The sequence below is a fragment of the Equus asinus genome, chromosome 5, assembly GCF_041296235.1.
Source record: "Equus asinus isolate D_3611 breed Donkey chromosome 5, EquAss-T2T_v2, whole genome shotgun sequence".
Taxonomy (NCBI): domain Eukaryota; kingdom Metazoa; phylum Chordata; class Mammalia; order Perissodactyla; family Equidae; genus Equus; species Equus asinus.
The window spans coordinates 63,675,827-63,700,372 of NC_091794.1; the positions used below are offsets into that span (position 1 = coordinate 63,675,827).

At 43.4% G+C, this 24,546-nt stretch overlaps 1 protein-coding gene across 1 annotated transcript in view; it reads left to right on the top strand.

Annotated features, from left to right (window-relative positions):
• Positions 1 to 24,546, top strand: part of IQCJ (IQ motif containing J) — a 199,118-nt gene that overhangs the window by 140,875 nt on the left and 33,697 nt on the right. Inside the window, exon 2 of the mRNA XM_044770961.2 lies at positions 22,289 to 22,371. Within this exon, the coding sequence (XP_044626896.2) occupies positions 22,289 to 22,371 (83 nt within the window). The remainder of the gene's footprint in view (positions 1 to 22,288; positions 22,372 to 24,546) is intronic.

A 24,546-nucleotide genomic window follows, 5' to 3' on the forward strand; every position in this document is an offset into this window, starting at 1 on the left:
TCAAAACATCCATAAAGTTATCTTTAAAACAAGGTAAAGTGACTTAAGAACAATAGAAGTCAATAGCTTGACTGAGGATATGCCAATTCGAACTGCAAATTCAATGTAGTCACTGAAATAATAGTTCCCATTTTACCAATTCAAGAGCTTGATTATCTCTTCTTTTTGCCCAACAAATTTGGGTTGAATCAGTAATCTAAACTGGAATAGATCACTTAATAAAAAAGTTTGGAATATTTCAAAACTCTTTAAAATCTCATAGATAACGCTGAGTCAGAAATTTTCATCCCTGCCTGCACATTTCCATCATCTGGGAAGGTTTTAAAACATGAGCATGGGAAACAAAACGAAAAGACAACCTAACAATTGGGAGAAGATGTTTGCAAATCTTATATCAGATATGGGGTTAATATCCAAAATATGCAAAGAACTCATACAGCTCAACAACAAAAAAACCAAAAACCCAATTAAAAAATGGGTAAAAGATATGAGCAGAGATTTCCCCAAAGAAGATACACAGATGGCCAACAGGCACATGAAAAGATGTTCAACATCATTAACTATCAGGAAAATGCAAATCAAAACGACAGCGAGATATCACCTTACTCTGGTCAGAATGGCTATAATTAATAAGACAAGAAAGAACAAGTGTTGGAGAGGATGTGGAGAGAAGGGAACCCTCATACACCACTGGTGGACGTGTAAACTGGTGTAGCCACTATGGAAAACAGTATGGAGTTTCCTCAGAAAATTAAGAATAGATCTACCATACGATCCAGCCATTCCACTGCTGGATATTTATCCAAAGAACTTGAAAACACAAATGCATAAAGATATATGCACCCCTATGTTCATGGCAGCATTATTCACAATAGCCAAGACTTGGAAGCAACCTGGGTGCCCATCAAGGGAGGAATGGATAAAGAAGATGCGGTATGTATACACAATGGACTACCACTCAGCCGTAAGAAATGATGAAATGTGGCCATTTGTGAGAACGTGGATGGACCTTGAAGGTATTCTGCTGAGTGAAATAAGTCAGAGGGAGAAGGTCAAATACTGTATGGTCTCACCCATAAGTATAAGAGAAAAACAACGACAAACAAACACATAGAGACAGAGTTTGGATTAGTGGTCACCAGAGGGGAAGGGGGAAGGGAGGAGGGCAAAAGGGGTGATTATGCACACGTGTGTGGTGATGGATTGTGATTAGTCTTTGGGTGGTGAACATGATGTAATCTACACAGAATTCGAAATATATTACAATGTACACCTGAGAGTTATATAATGTTATAATTCAATGTTACTGTAATAAAATAAATAAAAGGTAAAAATAAATAAATAATAAACATGAAAAAAATAAAATAAAATAAAACATGAGCATGGGGCTGGCCTGGTGATATAGTGAAGTTTGCGTGCTCCAAATTGGCCAGGGGTTCATCTGTTCGGATACTGGCATGGACATACACACCACTGATCAAGCCATGCTGTGGCAGCATCCCACATACAAAGTAGAGGAAGATTGGCATAGATGTTAGCTTAGGGGCAATCTTCCTCAAGCAAAAAACAAAAACAAAACACGAGGATGAACTGATCCCACCCACAGATATTCTGTTTTAATAATTTTGAGATAAGGCCTGGGAATAGAGAATTTTCATGGGCTCCCCAGGTAATTTTAATGTCCAACCAGGGTTGAAAACCTCTCGAAATTTTGCTCTGTAGAACTCATAAATAACGTTAAATTGTAATCTCTTATTATTGGATGACTGGGTTGTCATCTAGATTTCAAGGTGGTCCATCGAGACATTCTTCTTTAGAAAAATAACAAGACATCTTTTATGTTTGCTGAGCATTTATGACACACTTGGCTGGATTTAATCATGGTGGCCCAAGAGTTCATGAGATGCATAATTTCTGTCATTAAGAATCAGGAGCATGGATTCCCAACTCAGTCTTTCTTACTTAGGAACGATGGTCTTGAATTTGCATATTACTGAAAACAGGATTCAACTTGCAGGGTTCCAGTAAATCAAGAGAGAGTTACTTCTAAGCAAGATATCTTCCTTCCTGTACACATCCTGTCTGCCCTGCAGAGAGCGTCCTTCTCCTCAGTTCCCACTGCCAGAACACGCTTGTCCTCTGCTCCTTTCTGCCTGCTCCACATCACAGCCTCTTCCCTCCATTCCTTCACTTACCTGGCCAGCTCCTTTGTTTCCCAGGTCCCAGCTGAGGGATTACCTTCTGTCATCAGCCTTCCCCAACTGCTCCCCCAGGTTCTGCATCCCCTGTGTGCTCTGAGAGCCTGTCTGTGGAGGCATCCCCCTGTGTCACACTGGTCTCTTTTCTAACCTGGATCTCCCGCCAGAAACCTCCTTGATGACAGGGCCCGTGTTCTCTTCACTGTTGCAGCATTGGTGGTGGTTGCTGTTCTAAGGACTTTATATAACCTGTCCACGAAAGACCCACAAACAACCCTATGTGGCAGTTATTGCTCTTATGCCCATTTTAGAGCATGACAAAATAAGGCAAAAATACAAGTTAATTAACTTGAATATTCCAGGTGACACAGCCAGCAAGAGGAGTTTCTGGGATTTGAACCCAGACAGTCAGGCTCCATAGTCTGACTTCTTAATAAATATGCTGAATGAACAAGTATAAATGAGTGAATATAAAGTCGTAGGGGCCTAGGGGCATGGCAAGTGTGGCTCCCACTTAGGTGTGCTCTAAGTGATTGTGCTGAAATATCGGGATAGTGATAAACACATTTTCCCAAAAGAGAAATGTGTGTGTGTGTGTGCATGTGCGTGTGTGTGTGTAAGAAAGAGAAAGAGAGAAAGAACGTGTTGTCAGAAGTTCAAAGACACAAGAAAGACAAAATTATGAAAAGCCAGTCAACGATATGTTTGGGATGGACTCCGGTCAAGTCAGAAATGTGGAAGTGGAAATATGGTCTCATAAGCTTTTTGAACCAGCCTGTCTTTGTCTTTTAAAAAGGAGGAAAAAGGCAAGAAGTAGTGTCAGAATCTACCTGTGGTTTAACTGGACCATTTGAAACTCCCAAGGTGACCTGGCATGGGGAAGAGGATTTGAGAGTTAATAAGCCTCAGAAGCTTTTATATTGTCAATGGGGTAAAGATAAAGCAGGCAGAATTCTCTATTTCAAACCTATTAAGGGGCTGTGTGGATTAAACCTTTCTATTAGTTTTCTATTGGTGCCGTAATAAATTATTATAAGCTTAGTGGCTTAAAACAATAGAAATTTATTGTCCTCCAGACCTGATGGTCAGAAGGCTGAAATGGGTCTCACGGGGCTCAAATCAAGTGTATGGAAGGCTGCAGTTTTTCTGGAGGAGAATCTCCTTCTGTCTTTTAGAGGCTGCCTGCATTCCTGGGCTCCTGGCTCCTTCCTCCATCTTCAAAGCCAGCAGCGTAGCATCATCAAATCTCTCTCTCTTATTCTGACTCTCTTGCCTCCTTCTTATGAAGACCCTTGTGATTACATTAGGCCCACCTGGATAATCTAAAATAATCTCTCCATCTCAAGATACTTAACTTAATCATATCTGCAATATCCCTTCTGCCGTGTAAGGAAACATATTCACAGGTTCCAGGAACATCTTTGGCATTATTTTGTCTACTATGACCATTAATAATCTCTAAGAAAAACATGTCTAGCCAAAGGACACCCGTATGTTGTGTCTGGTTGAGGATACTATAGAAAATAAAACCAAAGACTCAGAATATTTTTTTTCAAACTTAGAATTTAAAAGGAAACGACTCTTTTTTTTTTTTAAGATTTTATTTTTCTTTTTTTCTCCCAAAGCCCCTCGGTACATAGTTGGGGGTCCTTCTAGTTGTGCCACGTGGGATGTCGCCTCAGCATGGCTTGATGGGTGGTGCCACGTCCGCACCCATAATTCGAACTGGCGAAAGCCTGGGCTGCCGAAGCAGAGCGCGCAAACTTAACCACTCGGCCTCGGGGCCAGACCTGGAAATGACTCTTTACAAGAATTGTGTTGCAGGAAGGATGGAAGGGAGTCTTCCTCAGCCAGAAGCTTGGGACAACCACATGTAATTCCATACACATCAGAAGCACTGGCCTTCGGTCCATGAGACCGGCAGAGGGCCCTCTCTGAGCAGTGACCTGTGGTCAGAAGGGAGGACGACCTCTTGATACCCAGGAGAGACAAGACCATTTGACACTCAGCAGAGGACGTGAAGGTGAATTTTGTAGTCATAAATTAGCAAACTTCAAAAAGCTTATTTGAAAAGAGAGCCAATTCCACATCTTTCAAAAAGATCACAATGTTTTTCCAATAAAACATTAAAGCTCTCTCCTTTGCTAGAGATTTTACTGTGCTCCTTCTAACTATATTGACTCACATTCCTGTCTTAGTAATAGGGAGGGGCTGGTCTCATTAGGAGATACATGGGAGCTGGCTCTCATTTCTATATTGAGAAACGACTTCTGGTCTAGACTAAAAAGACTTCTTCTTAACTTTCATTCCACGGCCAAGTCTGCAATCTTCCCCTGCGGTCAGTCCCCTCGGGCGAGGCCCTGGATGAGTGGAGGAGAAAGTCTAGGTAAATGGATGCTTTCCTCTGCACTCAGCGATGTCTCTGGAGAAGTTTGGCAGCTTTCTCTCTGCTCTTTACATTTTTGAAATTTTTCCTGTCGGGGCGTGAGTGAAACCTAACGGGTAAGAGGCGAGTCCGTAGTAGGTTTGTTTCCTCTCTTCCTGCATCTCAGACTTCCATGACACGAGGTCACCGACAATTCCTTTTTCATTCTCACATTGCCAGACTTTAAGAGGCAGTCTTTGTAGCAGGTTAAAAGTGGAAGTAAGTTTATAGGATGGAAGTCAATGCGCACTTCTCCATGGTCTCTGTTATGGACTAAATTTTACCCCCTCTCCAAAAAAAATTTGTATATTGAAGCCCTAACCCCCAATGTGACTGTATTTGGAGATGGGACCTTTAAAGAGGTGATTAAGGTTAAACGAGGTCGTAAAGGTGGAGCCCTAATCCAATAGGACTGGTCCTGACGAGAAGAGGAAGAGATACGTGGGAGGTGTGCACACAGAAAAGGGCATGTGAGGCCATAGCAAGAAGGCAGGCATCCACAAGCCAAGCCAAGAGGAGATGCCGCGGGAGAAACCTATCCTGGCATGTTGATCTTGGACTTCCAGCTTACAGAACTGTGAGAAAATTAATTTTTATTGGTTAAGCCACCCAGCCCATGGTATTTTGTTATGGCAGCCCTAGAAAACTAATATAATCTCTTCGTTCCAGTCATGGGGACAGGAAACGATGCAAATAGTGGTTGCCCCATTGGCCTGGGTCCTGATGTCAGCACAGCAAATAGACAGCAGCCCAACAGTGGATCCGTGATGAATGCAGAATGTGAGCAAACAGAACTGCGTGGTTTGAGAACACTGAGATTTGGGGGCTGAATATCCTGGCTGCTGACTACGGTTGCTGTTGTTATCTTTATCTTAAATATTAGAAAGCAAAGTTAATAGTTCAGGTGACTTGCCCAAGGTCTTCTGTGCCCTGAACTAAAGCTTCCATTACTCTACCGTGTGGCTTCCACACCAGCTGTCATTTACAGGTTTGGTTTGTAGGGGAGGAAAAAAAACACTTTTCCCTCTACTCCTCTCAGGTTCCCAGGCTGGAGCCCTGCATGTTAGACCCACAAAGAAAGGTCAACAAAAGAAGAACAAACAGAAGTTGATTAACATGCGCATCACACACACAGCGGAGTACTCAGTGATGGGTAACTCAGAGGGGTGTTAGAACCTGGGCTTACAGTAGCATTTTAACAAAAGAACAATAAAATTTTAGAGAAGTGACAAGACAAATGAAAAGAACTTTGTGTTTCTAGAAGAGCAGATTGTGGGAGGGTAAATATCTAGGGGCACTAACTGTGGACAAGGGCTAATCTTAGGAAGACGTGTTATGTAGATTCCTCTGGTGGTCTCGGAGCCATAAGGGCCTAGAATTGTCTCTGGGAGTTGACTTCTGTCCTTCCTGGTAGAGAGGGGAGGGGAGGAACCTTTACAGATTTACGTCTTGCTTTTAGGCAAATAGCTGGAGGGCAGAGAGCTTTTCTTGTACCTGCTGTATCTCAACTGCTTTCAGCTCAAAATAATCACTAGGCCAAAGCAGCATGTTCTGCAACCCTTTGGGGTCTTCCAGAATTTGAGAAACCTGATGATATAAAGGAAAAACCTGTTATGGAGAGCATAATAGTCAGGTCGCCAGCATTTGAAAGGTAACTTGGAATAAGACAAAAGCAGAAAGCAGGTAAATTAGGAAGTCAGAAAAAAACCATAAAAACAAAAACACCTGGGTTTTGTTTTTGTTCTTTTTCAAATTCAAACAGAAGTTACGTTATTTATGGTCCTGGGGTTAGAACAGGCCTGGGTTCCAGTTGCCCACACTTCGGTGTGATCTTAGACAAGTGCTTAACCTCTCAGAGTTTTAGTTTCTTCCTCTTTAAAATTGTGAAGGTTAACATAGCCTCAGAGGCTTGTGGGGAGAATACAGTTCTATAATAACCGTGTTGTCCTGAGTGTTTTCCTGCAGAGAGTGTGGTCATTACAAATTAGGACAGCTTTCTTTCCCTAAGTACAGGCAGACACCAGGGCTTCCAGGGGCACGTCCTGTCCTGCTCCACACCTCAGACTCCGCGGAGGCTTTGTCTGTAGACTGCCTGTCAGCTCCCTGCCCGGGCCAAACGCTTCCAAGCAGCCAAAGCCCCTGCCCAGCCAGTCCCTCAAACCAGAGCAAAGCAGCTTCTACAGGAAGTTCCAACCCCATCTGCTCCTCGCTCGGGGCGTATCCCAGAGCCAGCCTCTCTGCCAGGGAGCGACTCTGTCGCCCAAGAAACAATTGAAAATGAAAGAAAGAAAGAATTTTAGAAGTGGACACAAAGTAGAAGACACACAAGAGTGACTAAGCACACAGTGGCTTAAAAGAAATAAGAGGCAAAAGAGAGGAAAATGCTTAAAATCAAGAAGAAATGAAGAAAGAGGAAAAAGAGATTTGAGAGAATACGACAAATACTGATGACAAGCAAGGAAGACTCAACATGCTCAGTCCCCAAGGAAGAAAACTGAAGTAACAGAACCAGATAACAAAACTGTAATCCACGAGGAAAACGTTCCTGAAATAAAATGCCTTGAAACTACATATTGAAAGGCCCCAGTGTACCGGAGCCTATCAACCCAGAATGAGAAACACCAGGACGCAGTCTAGTCACCTCTTTCATCCACGTGGAAAAGGGAAAACAGCCACTGGATATTTAGACAAGAAGAATACGTGACTTACTCTATCAGAGACCACAGGGACGTGTGCGAAGGATACAGGAGCCAATGTGAAGAGCTTGCACTGCCCCAAACTGAACAGTGTGAGTTTTAATAAAAGAAAAACAATAATACCTAGAAATATCTAATATTTAATAAAAAAATCAAATTTGCTTACATTCATGAATGTAAAAAAAATAATTGGCCACCTTTGCAGGTTGACAGAGAACTACCTCATTTGGAAACTGCTGAAAGAAAGTAGTTAAAATTTATACAGCCTCTTCTATGTGAATGTACTAGTGGGCAGGCAAAGCGTAAATAAAGGAAAGTTTTCATAAAATTATTTCATATGATAAATCCAATAAAACTGTATAATTAGCACATGACCCTTTTGCAGCCCTCCCTAAATTAACAGTTGTAGGCACTGAGCTTCAACGGTTACTGTCATCAGAGACGGAGAGGCCACGAGGTGGCTAGGAGCCCCCCAAGGGGGTACACGCCCCAGCCATCACCTTGCCAAGGGTCCAGCCAGGATCCAAACGAGCCTCCGGACCCAGCTGCACGGCGGACTCCGCTAGGAGCCACAGATCAGTAAGATACAGACTGCGAACTCGACAGGTCAACTGGCCTAGGTTTTTCAACAAACATATTTTAAGGGAAAGAAAGAGATGGAGAGGGAATCTGTAAAGGAAATTTAAGGACACATCAAATTTTTTTAAAATGGGAGACACAAAATCCCGGCAAGGATGCAGAGAAACAGGCTAACTCCTGTATTGCTGTGGGAATGTAAACTAATACAGTCACTCTGGAAAATGGTTTAACACTTTCTTCTAAAATTAAAATGCACTAATCATATGATCCAGAAATTGCATTCCATGCCGTTTATCCCCCCAAAATAAAAAGTTAGGTTTATACAAACATCTGTACACAATTGTTCATACAGCTTTACTCACAATAGCCAGAAAGTGGAAACAATCTAAATGTTCCTCAGTGGGTGACTGGTTAAACAAACTGTGACATCCTTACTGTGGAATACTACTCAACAATAAAAAGGAACGATGCTATTAATACACACAACATGACTGGACCACAAGGAAATTATGTGAAAAATACCCTCAAAAGGTTATACACTATATGGATCCATTCTTGAATATTCTTGGAAGAAATCGTAGAGATGGGACACAGATTAATAGCTGCCAAGGGTTAGTATTTGGGAGAGCAGGAGGTGTTGTGGCTATAAAGGGGTAGCATGAAGGAGCCTCATGGTGACGTAACAGTTCTGTCTCTTGATTGTGACAGTGGTTACACAAAGCTACATACGTGAAAAAATTGGATAGCACTATAAACACACACACACAAATGAGTGAATATATAACTGATCAAATTCAAATAAGCTCTGTGAATTGCATCAGTGTCAATGTCACGGTGTATAATAGCTATGCAAAATGCTAATGTTGGGGTTGAGAGAGTGAAGGGGGTATGGAACCACCCTGTACATTTCTTGCAGATTTCTGTGAATCTATAATTATTTCAAAAAAAGTTTTTAAAATAGGCAAGGTTAAACAATAGTAGTTAAGGATGCACAACGGGTGAGAAAACTCAGTGAAATGTAAGGAGCAGTTACGGGCCGGCCCCGTGGCCGAGTGGTTAAGTCTGCGCACTCTGCTGCAGGCGGCCCAGTGTTTCGTTGGTTCGAATCCTGGGCGCGGACATGGCACCACTCATCAGGCCATGTTGAGGTGGCGTCCCACATGCCACAACTAGAAGGACCCACAACTAAGAATATACAGCTATGTACCGGGGGGCTTTGGGGAGAAAAATGAAAAAAAAAAAAAAAAAAGAAGCGGTTACCACATAAGTTGTACTAGCAGGGAGCTGTCACCAGGAGGCAGCGTGTGAAGGGGCTTCTGACATGTTTGGTGAGGTTCTGTTTCTTGACTGAGAAGATAGTTTTTATAGTAATTCACCAAACTGTACACTTTTGTGAGTGCTGTGTGTGTGGTGTGCATTCTCCAGATTCGCTGTGAGAGAGGCGGAGGTGAGCGGGCCGTGTGAGCACGCACTGTAGATTGCCTTCAGCTCACACCAGACAGCTGTGAGACAGAGGCTTCCGGAGCTGAACTGGCTCAACTGTCTTCGGTTTACGTCTCTGAATTAACAGCGAAAACCTCCAAATAACCCAGGTTTAAGGAGTAGGATACACTCTGAATTGTTAAAATTAGACTATTTTGATGGCAGGGAACATAGACAATGCCATGCTTCACCTTGAGAAGGCATGTTTTAAAGATATCAGGAAATCTGTAGGTTTGGCTGTGGTGAATTATAATCTAATGAATTTGCAATTATCATAAATTATTAAGCCTCCACAAAATTGTAGCTAGCTGGATTCCAAGGTCTCCTAAAGCTTATAACCACTTATTTTGATATGTTCGAGTCTTTCTCACATAAGGTGAACATCTTTGTTATTTTGTGTGTGGGATGGGGGTGGGTGTGAAATAGCAGGACTCTTCCTTAAGGGAACATCCTATAATGCATTCAGCCTCGTTCAATGAGCTTGCATCTTGGTAAATGCTGGAATCTATTATAAAGGCCTGTAAATGTGGCAGAGTGGACCTAATGGCTGTCTCCACACCTTCACACCTCAAAGCCGCTGATGGCAGGAAGTGGCCAGGTCCAGAATGGACTCTAAACGAATGCCAGCTGAATGGCGCCTATTGTGTGCATCAGGTTTTTTTTTTTTTTTTAAGATTCTGGCTAGCAGCATTCCTCAAAAAGGATTCTGCCAGATTTCCACATGGCAAAGGAGAAACATTTACCTAAAGGGCATGGTATAAATGTTTTAGCTAAGAAGGAATGCGGGCTGACACTGGGGCTGAGTGGTTAGGTTTGTGCGCTCCACTTCGGTGGCCCAGGGTTTCGCCGATTCCAATCCTGGGCGTGGACATGGCACTGTTTATCAGGCCACGCTGAGGCGGCATCCCACAGAGCACACCAGAGGCACTCACAACTGGAATATACACCTATGTACTTGGGGACTTTGGGGGAAAGGAAAAAAAAAGATGGGCAACAGATGTTAGCTCAGGTGTCAATCTTTCAAAAACAACACAAAAGAAGGAATGCATTTTCAGAAGAGCTTTCCAATACAAGTGAGAACACGGATGGTATAGCAAGTGTGTAAGCAGTCTACGAACATAGTTGTTGGAGAATTCAGAAGGAAATCCTCAGTCTGAAGATTGCACAGATATGGAGAGTGATGGTTTCATATTGACCAGAGAAGCGTAAGTGAAAGCAAGGCAATTTGACACGATAGTGAAAGGGAGGCATCATCCGGTCAGCAGGCTGGGGGCAAGGAGCTTCAGTGGGCTGGGCGGAGGAGTCAGGAGCCCTCATGAGTTTAGCAATCCTGAAGAGTACGACACCATTCCACGATTTGTTCCAGTAATTTCTTGTTCTCTCTCCTTCTTCATCCTCCACCTTTAGAAAACCGCCCATTTTTCCCCTTATTTCCACTTGGTTTTTAGATAACGCTTTTGTCACTGTATCTTGAGTACATAGAGATTACATGTCTAAATGATGTAATAGTAGTTTTAATAACAGAGAGCTCAACGGAGGTTTAATTTCCTGTTTGGGACTTCAGTGTTCTTTTTGAACACTCTGCTATAGATTTCTGCAGGAAAAATGTCAATTCTGACATACTTTGGTTTAGAGTAAAGTACTTTTATCAAGGTTGTTCACCTACTTGTCATGAAGCAATTTGGGCAATCACTAAAACCATGAAGTGTAATGGTACAAATCCAATGGGGGATTTCATATATGAACAGAATAAAGTCATCTCATTGGGAATTTCTTGTTGATTTTGAAAAGTGATGCACTGTTTATATAAATCTAATATTTTCCCTTCCATATGGGTTTCTCCACTCATGAAAATGACCCTTGGTTTAGAATGGAGAAATCTACAGGAGAAGGAAGGACTTATTCTTCTGCATGATCTGCCTTTGGTGTTACTAGACATATGTGGCACTCAATTGTTGTTAATAGATTGCAACATGCAGGGGTAAATATGTGTTGTTATTTGTAGTGGTGGACACACTGTCTTTTGTTGTCTTGTCTGCCTGCCTTGTCTCTGTCTCCCTCAATAAACATCATTCTTATTGAATAAGCCCCTAATCCATGCCTTGAAACTTTACATGTCAACTTTGGTGGCATTTCCATCACCTGTTCCACATTCTGCGCACAGGCACACCATTCTAGTTGGGCAGTAGGAGTAATTACCCACCATGAGTACGTGAATCCACTCACTTTCTTTTCTTGGCTCTCTTAGGATATCATCTTTCAAGCTCTATTCTCATACACACAAGAGTCGGGCTTATTTGACTTATTTGCATTCTGTCCTGAATGTCAAAATGTTTAAACCAGTTTTTGAATAAAGACAGTCTTTCACCACTTCTTGACTACTTAAAACTCATCTTTCGGCCTCTGCTCATGTTGGCCCTTTCAAGTTGCAGGGTGGCAGGGCCATGTCTACTCATCTTTTCCCCACCCCGGTTGTATCCTCGTGTCTCGCACGGTGCCTAACACATAGGGTTACATAAAGGAAAGTTTGCTGGCGTGTGGTGACTTTTTCTCATGTGCTTTCTCAAGTTCCATTTTCAATTTCACGCTTCCTGTGTTGTGGCCTCCATTCAACCTCTGAACGTCTCTTTTTTCTTTTAATGAATATTTATTGAATATTCCTCAATACTCAGGTTATTGTTGTGTGCCCAGAATTACGCTGAATGCTAAAATTTCTCGTACTTGATGTCCCCTTGAGTTCATAATCCAAACTCAGAAAGCTCAGCATCCACTGGGTTTGGTGGGCAATCAGATGTAGAAGTGAGTTTTCCCTTCCCTATTAGAGTGATGCCCACTTCATTCCATCTCATATGGACAGACACCTGGGGATTCCCCCTTCCTACTCCACACCAGTGAATGCCATAGGAGAAACATACATAAAGCCCTATGGCATCAAAAAGAAGAATGCTACCATTATAAGTACAAAATGTTTTTTACTTTATCCAGTAGTAATAGAAATCATACTATTTACACACTTCTCAGCAATCTTAATCTAAAAAATACATGGTATTCACTTTCTGTCTTGATTAAGGTAGTGCTTATCCAACACGCCACCGAGCAATGTTGAAGGCAGAAAATAGTGAGCGTGTATATTACTGTTGGGGAGTGTTGACAGAAATAGCCATATGCAAACCTAAACTTTATTTGAGGGCTCCTGTTTTCAGTTTAAAATTAATCCAAACCTTGGACTTTATTTTAAAATCAAACATTTGCTATCCTTGGAGTGAAACTGACATCCTGGGAAGACAGGCCCTGGTCTCAGGCTCCGTGTCCCCCTGGCCTGTTGCTGGCATGCCCTAGTTTCCCCAGTCTGGAAGCAGGGTGTCCATGTCTGCAAGACACTTAGGCTCAATGAAAAAAATTCCACCCCGAACACTTAGGCTGTATCGAGGAAAATAAAATACTGCTCCTGTGGGCAACCTAATGGCGGTAGGTGCATAGACACATACGGCTGGAGGCCTTCGGGGAGTAAAATTTGTTTCAAACAGAGAAACATCTGGGAAGGATTCAAGAGGAGGCTACATTCCAGGCGGTAAGAATCTTTCCTTCTGTGGTCAGTGAAGAGAGAGACCCGGATCTATGTGTTAGTTTCCTGTGTCTTCCTCCCACATCTAGTCTGTGATCGCCACGCCTCACATCTTCTGATAATCTCATCCTTTGAATTCTTTTATTTGCTGCAAGTTAAGAAACAACAAAATTAAGCTTGTTTAAGAACTGTTTTCTAAAGAAGGCTCTAAATGAAGACTTCACAGGTGAGGTGGGTGGGTTTGGGGGCTGTGAGGGGTATTTAGGACTCAGCGGACCTAATATCCAGGTATGGAGACATGTACCAATGTACAGAGTTTTCTGAGAGACCCTTTCGAGATAATTGAGGTGCTGTGGTATTATTTGATGATAACATATACACTACAATGCCCTATTATTCTTTTGTTTCTGGAAATTCTCTTATCAATGTTTTATTTCAACTCATGACTAACACAGTCCAAGTTTTTGAGCACCTGATCTTAACCCAAGGTTTTCATGAAACGTTGATATTCCAAGAGGATTACAAGGAGAAGGGATGGGACGACCAGGGAAAGGGGCTGGAGGGACAGACAGGCAGGTCACACAGAACCTCAAGTGAGGTCCTCCAGGCCCAGAGGCTCAGACTCTAACTGCTAGGTGAGGAGAAGCGAGAAGAATTTCCAGCAGGTGACTGACCTAATGATGAGGCTGCCATTTTAGGTTGTTCATCTGGCAGGTCATAAATCCTCAGCTAAGGACAGTGGAAACAGAGAGGGTATGCTCTGAAGACAATTAGGAAACAGAATTGATGGAACCAGGTGGTTAATAGGAAATGGGATTAGAGTGAGACAGGAGAAGGCATCTAGTTGCACACCCCTGTTTTGGAGGGTCTGGAGACAGATGATAATAAAATTTTAATAATAATGAAAATAACATGCTATTGAGCAGCTACTATGTGCCTGGTGCAAGATGAATGATTTCCATGAATTTTTAACCATCAAGCCTCATGGCAATCCTTGGAATTTGATCCAGTTAGTGTCCCATTCTAAAGATGGTGAAGCTGAGGCTCAGAGGGTTTCCCAGCCCAAGATCACACAGCTAGAAGGAGCAGAGCTGGCACCACGGGAACGACAAGACAAGTGAGACATAACTGCTGTCCTCAGTAGGACAGGCACTTGAGGAATCTCCTTATGGACGGCCAGCGCTTCATTGCACACAAAACACTTTTGAATAAGTTATTTTCGTTGATCCTCACATAACACAGTTAGTGCATTGTCGTCATCATTTTACGAATGATGACACTGAGATCTAGAGAGAGGGAGCCAGTTGTCAAAGATCACACAGTGGGTACACGACACGTCTGGTTCAGATGAGAAAGCTGAGAACTTCGCAGAGCACAGCGACCTCTTTACAAGGACCATTGGTGAGATGCTGCTGGTGCTCACGCTGGTGCACGCTCCCCGTCCTTCGTGGGAAAACAGCAGAGAGGATAAAGTTTAGATTCTGGAATCAGACTGCTTAGATTGGTGTCCCATTTCTCCTATAAGACTTTGGTCAATTCACTTAATCTCTCTGAGTCTTTTTTTTTTTTTTTCTTATCCAGGTAATGAGAATAATCATTGCATCTTTTGCTATTTTTATGGGGCTGCAGTCATAATTTTTAAAGTATAATTTATATAAAGTGCCTGGCATCTAGGAAAATTCAATAAACATTAGTGTCATAAGAGTAGTTCAAAGAAACAACACACAATTAGCTGTGGAAGGAAATATTAAAATATGCAAAATCGCATTTGAGATGAACTTTTAAGGATTTCAGAAGGTATAGAAGGAGCAATACTTGGATTGGGGGATTAAGGGTCTTTTTAATCCTGAAGATTATTTTTGTTTGGGCTGGTAGTAGGGTTTACAGGTAGAAGAGTTAAGTTATTGGAGATGTACTTAAAGAAAAGCAATTAGGCAACCTGTGGGAACGGTCCCGTGAGAGTCAGTCAGGTGCTGAGCACGGGTAGAGGGAACTGAAAGGAAGAGGTGGACAGGCCTGAGGGGCTGCAGAGCACATGAGGAGAGCCCTTCCCAGCACACGTGTGGGTTGCTTCCCCATATCACTTGGTGAGTACTTAAGAAATGCAAACTCAGATTTCAACTGGACTAAGCAAGAAATCTCCCCTGAACAGCATTTGCTCCACTACAGTGAAATGCACTCTAGGATCAGTATAAACAATCTGAGGGTTGCGTGTTGTTCTGATGGCCTGCAATTTGTTTTCGTCCTTTGGCACGGGAAGCCTGGAGCTGGTGTACAGACTCCCTTATCCTCCTTTGCTATTCTGTCTGCATTCTGGGAGGTGTTTATTTGCTGGCTTCTGTGCTTATGTGTATGTGTGTTTTCAGCATGAAGCATGGTATCTAAGATGTTTTTTCCAGAATGCAGAAATATACAAAACGCAAAAATACCTCTAGTGGTTATACTTAGTATTTTAGTCTCAGTTGGGTTTTCATTGTCCTGCTCTTAGGCTGAATTAGCTTTGAGAGAGTAACAACTTGAAAATTATTATTGATGGTGTTTTAATTTCTCATATCCTAGATTTAATAGAAGTGGTTAGATTTTTTTGTAATGAGCTGGGTAGTCATTCTATAACGATAACTTTAGAATGTCTGTAATCCAAAGCTAGCGAAAGTTCTTGAGACCAGGCATAATCTTAGGCAAAGGAGAGGGGGCCTTAAAGGTATTTTTCAATGTAACATTGGGCTGGCTCTCCTGTCTGACAGTCTGGACCCCCTGGGGCTGTCCAGTGCAGCTGCGTGGAGCTGTGGCTGCTTATTCAGATGAGGGGCGGGGCTGACTTGTAGGATCTGCTTGTAGGTGTCCCCTTCCAGAATGGGGACCCTTCCACTCACCTACTCCAGGAGAGTCTCAGGGATTGAAATCATCTCAGACCCGAGCTGATCAACGACTTAAAGTCATAATGGGTTTTTACTTAATGTGTCTCTATTTGGTATCTGTTCCAGTGAACTCAGGGGTTTGGCTTTCTCAGGTCCTAACGCCTATGAACATAGCCCGGTTCAAACAAGAATAAAGAGTGAGCTATCACAGTGATCCCAATTGTCACATCTTATGTCTGTAAGTTTCACTATGTATGAGGCAGCAAATAATAATGCCACGAGAACTTGCTTAGTAAAGCCCAGGACCACCTTACCCAGTGATTGTTGCCATAAAATCACGGCCCCTCTACATCTCGTAGGACACTCAGAGCATCCTTAAAGCACTAAAAACAGGCAAATCTCTTTTTTATCCTTGGTGAGGAAGGTTGGCCCTGAGCTAACATTTGTTGCCCATCTTCCTCTTTTTGCTTGAGGAAGATTGCTGCTGAGCTAACATCTGTGCCAATCCTCCTCTATCTTGCATGTGGGACGCTGCCACAGCATGGCTTGATGAGTGGTATGTAGGGCCGTGCCAGGATCTGAACCCAGGAACCCCTCGCTGCCAAAGCAGAGGGCACAAACCCAACCACCATGCCGCAGGGCCGGCCCCCAGGCAAATCTCTTTTTAAGTCTACTACCTCGTATGGGCCTCGTGTGCCCATAATTTACCTGAACGAATCCTTTAAATGAGCCATTGATGTCCTATTAGCCATTTTCTTTCCTCCCAAAGAAATTCATATTCAACTGCAAGGTAACTTCCCTGTGTGAAATTTACAGGTCTGTCAACCATAAAAAACATTAATGCATAATACATAAACAGAATGTGTGCTTTTTTTTGGCAAAAGAATAAAGAAAGGAGTTTAGTCTGCTTTCCAAAGGGAGAAAACATGAACCTTGCATTTCTATTTTTGATGCCTTTTTGCCTTTAAATATATGACATGACTGTTAAGGCCCATATTCACAGCAGGGGTAGGAGGGAAATGGCAGTAAATTGTAAAGCACATTTACATTATAACAAGGCCCAGGGAAGCATTGTAATTCACACAGTTATTTCAAGACTTTGGACTCCCTCCAATTTAATTTTCTGAAGTTGGGCTGTGCAGCTGGGTCATTCCCGGCCTAATCTGGGAAATATATCTTCTACCGTTGTGGATTAGAATGCCAGCTTCCCAGGTGTCACCAAGGAGCATCATTTACAGCCTCTGAGGTCTGAGGACAAAGCATCAGGCTCACTTTATGTGGACACAGCATCCTAGCTAGCTTCATAAATTCTGTTGCAAAGAGCAGTAATCAATATTTCATGTTTAATGATGCAGAGCTAAAATTAGTATAGATTTTATGTCTTCTACTTTTCCAAATTATGCAAACATTAGTAATCCCTTTTTTAGTGCCCCTATTACACTTCCATTAAAAAACGGGCAGTGGGGTCGGGGGGACAGAGTGGGGAGGCCCAGTGATGTTTAGTTGAATGACGGAATAGTCAAAAGTGTCAAAAGTAATTTTGGCTTTTAACTTCTGTTAAATAGTTACCCTTAGGTTAACATGAAATTATTTCCAACGCAAAAAATGATGTATGAAAGTGGCACAGGTTTTGTCACCCACAGCTACACAGTGAAGTAAATGGCAGATTGTTTCCACATTTTAAGTGACCGTAAATGTGCTGGGATGTGCTGGGAATCAAACGGCCAGGGTGTATGTCAGGAAAGCTAAAAGGCTGCTGTTTAGACACAAGCACACTTTAGAGCAAAAGCCATTTTGAATGGAATTCTGATTTTAAACTTGTCTAAAGCACGTACCTTGCTTACGGAGACAGCAGAAGGGGCGGGGCCAGAAAGAAACAAGAACAGTGCTTTATTATTGGGCAACTTAAGGGCCTGACTAGGTGGCCACAGAGATGAGCTTGTCTAACCTCTTAGCTGTATTCTCCTGTTGTGACAGGAGAAAAACCTGCAGGACTAAGGTGGGAGGAGGAAGCCAGTTACAAAAGAACAAAATCCAGCACCCACCATCCAGTCTGACAGTTCACATCCAAGTGGCTTCCGAATGACTCTCACGGCCGCGGGAGGCGTGGGCTTTGGCATGTGGTCAAGCAGTTATTCTCCCAACATACAGCCTCCCTTCCACAGCCACGCATAACGCAGATTTCACTCGGAGAAACAGGATTAAGGAATATGGAATACTACATGTCTGGGTTGTACTTGAGCAATTCAACTTGTGCTTTGCAGAGGGGCTTAGCCGAAATTTCAAAAAAAACAGTTAAATAGAGCATGGTAGCAATTGTCTCCTTATCGGGTGAGTCAAGCTGAGCCAGAAAATTGGGGTTAGGGCCTTGAGTTAGGACGACTCCTGTAGAGATGAGCCATCAAATAGACACGTTCCTCTGTTAACTAACATGATTAATTAATATCATTACTTAAATGTGTGGGATCATAGAAAAGGACTTTTACGGACAGGGCAAACAAAAGCAAACAGGATCCTTGAGGTGTGTCAGCCAGAGTCCAGGGAGAAGAGAGATGACTCGCGTAAAAGGGTGATGGAAAGAGTCTAATGAAGTGACTATACAGATTGGGGCAGGATGCAGGGAAACACTGGGATGGCGAGCATCTGAGGCTACCACTAGCTGGAAGGGGCAAGAGGAGGGGGGAGAAGGCAAGGCCTTGGAGGGGCGAGAAAAGGGAGCAGTTATGGTAATGTGGCAAGAACTACCACTGTGGGAGAGGCCACCCTGTGGGAGCTGTGGCCTTCAGGTGCACCAGCCTGTGCTCCAGGAAGAGAGGAAGCAAGGAGAAGCAGTCCTCCACTGCCCTCTACAGCTGCCAGCACCCCCCACAGCTCACACCCTGTCCAGAGCCACATAACAAAGACACCTGGTGGAAAAGTCTAAAGAATGAGCTTCCCAGAGCACAGAGGAGAGCGGAAAAGAATATAAACGGGCAGGCACTGGTCAAGGGGTGCGCTGTTTCAGTTACGCAAGAAGAGTACCTTCTGGAGATCTAACGTACCACAAGGCAACACAGTTAACAGTCCCGCAGCGAACACCTGACATCTGCTAGGAGGGTAGATCTTAGACCTTCCCACCACCACACACACAAAAGAAAACAGTAATTATGTGAGGTGAGGGTATGCTAATTAGCTTGATTGTGGCGATTATTTCACAAGGTATGCATATATCAAGTGTACACCTTAAATAAATACAATCTTTGTCAATTATACCTCAATGAAGCTGACAAAATATAATGTTAAATAAAAAAGAAAGTTACAGAATGATTAAAAAAAAAGCCTATCTGGAGGGGCAGAGAAGCATCAGCAGAGGACAAACAACTTGTTGGGATTTGGGGGCCATTAGCTACCGAGGTTTCTTTTCATCTCAGTCAGATCAATATATTCAATTCATTTATTCAGCAGCTATTTATCGAGCACCCCTAAATGCCTGATTTGGGGAATAGGTAGGCACCTCAGGGTAAATAAGTCACCATCCCTGACCTCGAGGAGCTTGGTGGGGTGTCAGGTAGTGAGGTAATGCTAAAACAGGGGTCACCACAGCTTGCTGGGGAAGCAGCACGGGCTACCCAACCCTCCTGGGAGTTTGGCAAGCCCGCATGGAGGAGGGGAGAGTTGGGGGCTTCCCGAAGGAAGAATTGGAGGGGGCCGGAAAGACGGTTGGGGGCACACTGTCCTCGAACGTCCAGTAAGAGAGCATGTGAGTTCCAGGACTGCGAGCAGTGTCACGTGCCCAGGCCTGGGGGCCGGGACGCGTGAGGTGGGCGGGGTGTGCGAGGTGGGCCGGGCACGGGCGCCCCGATCTGGCTGAGTCGGGAACCCACCGACAGCTCCGGAGGGGGGGGCGCTGCATTCTGTCAGGAAACGACATGGCTGGGTGCGAAATCGGACCAGGAGCTCCAGGGGGCGAAAGCAATGATGGGAAAGGCCCATCTGTGACGCTTTAATGGCAAATCAAAACGTTCTCAAACAATGAAATTCTGAGTGAAGCTCTCTTGAGCCTGCTGACTTAGCTATCTCCGGAAAACCAGGGCATGGTTTGGAACTTGCAGGCCAGTTGAATTGAAGTGTTTTTGTATAGTTGGCTTAAGTAACCAAATGATGAAATCAGTCCTCCAAATTGTCAGCAGAGCAGCTGTTCAGAAAGCTCTTGTTAGTCGTTGACCTTATGTGTAATAGGATTTCCTAGAGCGTGGATAGACTGAATAAAGAACTGCCTGGCAGGGCTCCCCCTACAAGCGCCTCCCCTGAGAGAGCCCAAGAAAAGAGAGGCTGGCCCAGGGTGCGGGAGCCCTTTCCTCCCTGCCTCCCAAATTACCAGGAGAAAGAGAGCAGGAAAGCACGCCGCAGGCACGTCCTGGAGAGGAGAAGTGGCGGGACTGCCGGCAGCTCGGACTCCCTCCTCATCGTCATGCAGGGGGTGAAAAAGGAAAAGTTTACAGCCCAATAGTCCTCCTCTGGTATTCAAGCCTAACCAAGGATTCTCATCCAGCCTATTCCTTTCTGCATGAAAGCAGCTTCAAGTCTGACCTTTTGTATGACCTGCATTTATTACTTATGGCACTGGAGCTGGGACGGGATATGAGGAAGGATTGGGTGGGAGGGTTGGGGGAGAATAGATCGATGTAGAGACTTATTCTTAGAATGAGGAAGCAGCATCTGCAGTGCTAAAGAGTAAGCTTCATCTTGAAAATAAAATGCCATGTATAAGACTGGAAAGGATGCGCTCTCCCGCTCTCTCTCTATCATCTATCTATCATCTATCTCTATCATCTATCAATTTATCTATCATCTATCTGCCTATCTGTCATCTCTATCGTCCTACCCATTTATCACATATACTCTGCTTATATAGTACTTGCTTCCACTTACTGAGGAAAGCCTACATGTAAGAGAGTTAAAATAAAAATAAAGAAGTTTGCATATCGTGTAGTGAAAGAGGGGCAAAGAATTGTACTCATAGCCTGAAAAGAATCATCCTGGCAACTGAATATTTAATTTAGCTTAAGCTTCTGGCAGCCAAGGTGGAATCAACAACCTCTGTAAGACTTCTAAGTTGCTCTTGTTGATGAAAAGAAGTGCACTATTACTATATCAAAAGGGGGAAATATCCCCTAGTGCTAAATCCGAAAATTTCATTCTTTTATATAAGAGAAAATCTGTAGCAAAATTTACAGTGTCTTAGACAGCAATTTTGCAGAAGATGCAGACACGTTCTTCATGTGAGGTTCCTTATACCAACGTTGGCTATCAAAGCAGCAGCCTCTCATAAAAAGGAACTGAAGATCATGACCCACTTCATCCACTGGTCCTCTGAATAAGACATTTTTTTTAAGTCACTGCTGAAATGAAACAACAACAGCACCGTTGTGCTCAGGGACTCAGCCAAGTTTGTCACCAGCAAAATCCTCTATATCCTGAAACTCTCCTCTAAGCCGTTCTTTGCTCTTCTTACTCTAACAACAAGTTAGCTGTCCCCAGAACAGCGAGACGGGGCTCAGGTAGAACAAAATCACTAAGGGAGCCTTCAGGGAAGTCGAGGAGACGGAGGATCTTGCTGCTGACAGGCTGTGAGTTCCAGAGGGCTCCGTGGGAAGGGCGGAGGGATGCAGAAGAGGGGGGCGATGGGGTCCAATTCTGGGGTGTACAGTGCAGTGTGGAGTTAAAGAGATGGGGTAACGCGGCTGACCTGGGAGCCTGGGATGGCTGGTGTGTGAGAAGCACGCGGAGACTGGTTCTGACGGTCTTTGAGGGACGAATGAGTAGTTAGCTGTAGCTGGGCTGCCTCTTGGCGCTTCAGCAGTTGGCAGTGATGAGGCAATTAGTAGGAACACAGGAGTGGTGGTCTTCTGAGGACCAGAGTTCTGTGATCTTCCTTAAATCCCACTGTGACTAACAAGACGGGACAGGTAGTCTCCCCAGGGACCTGGGCCAACTTCTGTCGCATCCCCGAAGCAGCCACTGTGGTGGGGGATGAGATCTCAGAGACTGTGCACGCCTGCCATTCAGGAAAGGAGTGTGTGCGCTGTTTGTGTGTATGTGTGTGTGAGCACTGGGGCTCAGGGAAGAGTTACCGGGAGTCACCAAGAGATGAGAGAGGCAGCTGCTGACCAGCTGTGCCCGCGCACGCTGGCTAGCGCCCCCACCCAGAAGCCAGCACACACAATGTAGTCGACAGAGGAAACGGGAAGAGGTGAGTGGATTCACAGCAACATATCTCCACTCTGGAAAAATAACAGGAAGCATTATCTTTAGTGATGAAAAAAATCATGCAATTTGAGTGGCAGTGTTTTGTTCTAATTTGATCAAGGATCAAATTGTATTCTATGTTTAAGCACTTATCCATTGCAAAGTCCAGCATTCTTAAGATGCATTGTCTCAATTTTGCTAATAATTGTCCTCGAATATGGGGTCAGTTTATAAGACACTTCTTTTCTTTTCCACAGGAAGAAATGAAAAGATTGCAGAATCCTTTAAAAAAAGTTAATGAAATGATGGAAAATAATGATGGAAAATATTTACTTGAAAAGTAAGTAAAAAATACTAAAGGAAATTAAATTATTTGCGAGGTCGAAAAGCTTGCTTGAAAATAAACACTACCTGGCAAGGCAAAATGAATAAATAAATTTAACAGTTTCTTATGATATTGTTGTGATCAGGACCCAGAAATTTGGCTCATGTGAGACATAGATAGATTTATGACGAGTTGAGCTATGATACACAAGCTGTACTGATTGACAAGATGAACAGTGACATGAGGCCTGGAAACGTCTCTGGTGGGGTGTCCAACAGCTTGAAATTTAACCCTGCCCTGTCTTTGGCTTTGAATCAGCAATGTCTATAGAAGGCAATCAAAACTGCAAGAACCATAAGGGTTACACTAAAACTAATAGAATGAACATTCAGAATAGAACTGCAGAATGGAACAAAACTTAGCTGGAAAAAAGAGCAAAGAAGAAAGAGATAAAATTGAACAGAGATAAAAGTAAAGTCTTCCATTTAGGTTTTTTAAAAATTGTGCAATTAGAGCATGTGAGAGAGAGATTCTGATTTTTATTTGTGGATGAATGCTTGGAGGTTTCATCTGATGTTAACATGAGATCATGGTTTTATATGGCTTCTGAAAACATTGCCACGGTATTAGACTGACTAGTAGGCGTGCATTGTCAAGACAGAAGAAAAAGTTCACTGTCATTTATTGAGCGTTTACAATGTCCTCTGTATTAGCGAGTGTTCACAGATAATTCTGATTACAGCCTGCTGACGTAGGCATCATCGTTTCCATTTTACACACAAGGACAGCAGCTCAGAGCTCTCAGCACTTGTCTGAGTACTCAACTAAGACTGGTAAGGATGAGAATCAAAGCCGGGCTGGGATGCCCCCAGCTCTCAACCGCTCACTAAGTCCTGATGTCAAGCCCATGTGGGTGTCACACTTGGCTCTGGGCACCACGTCTAAAAAGCACGTGGACATTCCCAAGAGCCTCAGAGGAGGTCAATGAAAATTGTTAAGATTCTGGAACTGTGTGAAACTACTACAAAGAGCTGAGGATGTCTTGCTTAGAGAAAAGAAATCTCAGAGGGAACCAAACAGCTATCCTAAAACATTTGAAGGAATTTTCCTATAAAAGAGGGCTGAATTTCTCTTCTTGTTCTAAAAAGCAGAGCAAAGATCAGTGAGCAGGGGTTATGGAGAAACAGCTCTGTGACTCAGAAAAAGGTTGACTTTTGTAAAAAGTCAGTCTGTCCAACAGAGTGGACTTCTTGTTAAGGAATGAGCTGACAGATACTGGAGGTGTCCAAGAAGAGTGTGAATGACCATCCATCTGAGACGCTGTTGAAAACATTCCTGAAATGGAAAACTTTGGATTTGATTCCTCTTTATGCCTTTTCCTAGCTTTGTGAGTCTGGACAATTACTTAAACACCCCGTGCCCCAGTTTCCCCATCTTTAATGATAATGATGATAACACTGGCTTGACGGTCTAATCGGGAGCATTAAATGAGACCCCCGTGGTAGTGCGGTGCCTTCAAGGGCAGCTCCTTCCACTTGCCTCTGGCTGGAGGTTTGGCTAGATAGCCCCTCAGGTTCATTCCATCTCCGTGATTCTAAGACTCTGCCATGTCACCACGTGAAGGACAGTTTCAGCCCTTTGACCAAATGAAGTTTCTGGGTTAGCTCTGGATTTAATTTATCTTCGTTATGTCTGTTCTCATCAACATGAATAAATAAGAATCAAATAGTTCAGCTTCCCCCCCCATCACCATCACTGTAGCTTTATGTAAACAATAGTAACTAGGGTTTTTGCCTGATACTAGAAGGATTTTCCTTCTATGGAGATGAGTGTTATAATATTAGATCAGTGGCTCTTCACTCTGGCTGCACTTAGAATCACTCAGGGAGTTTAATAAGAATGCCCCAGCGGGAGCCCCCTCCCCAAACAAATTGAATCGGAATCTGGGGGTGAGGTCCTGGAATCAGTATTCTTGAAAGCTCCCTTCGTGTGGTTCTAATGAGGAAGTGGGGCTGAGAACCAGCAGTCACTGCATTTTAGATTCCTTTCGGTTATTCAGTAATCTCCTGCAGCTGAATTCTCCGAGGACACGCTCTCTGTGATGTTCAGCCCATTTATTTATTAAATTGGGCTATGCTGGTGTTTCACTATTGATTTTAATGTAAGAAGTGAACTTCAGAAGTCTTTCCT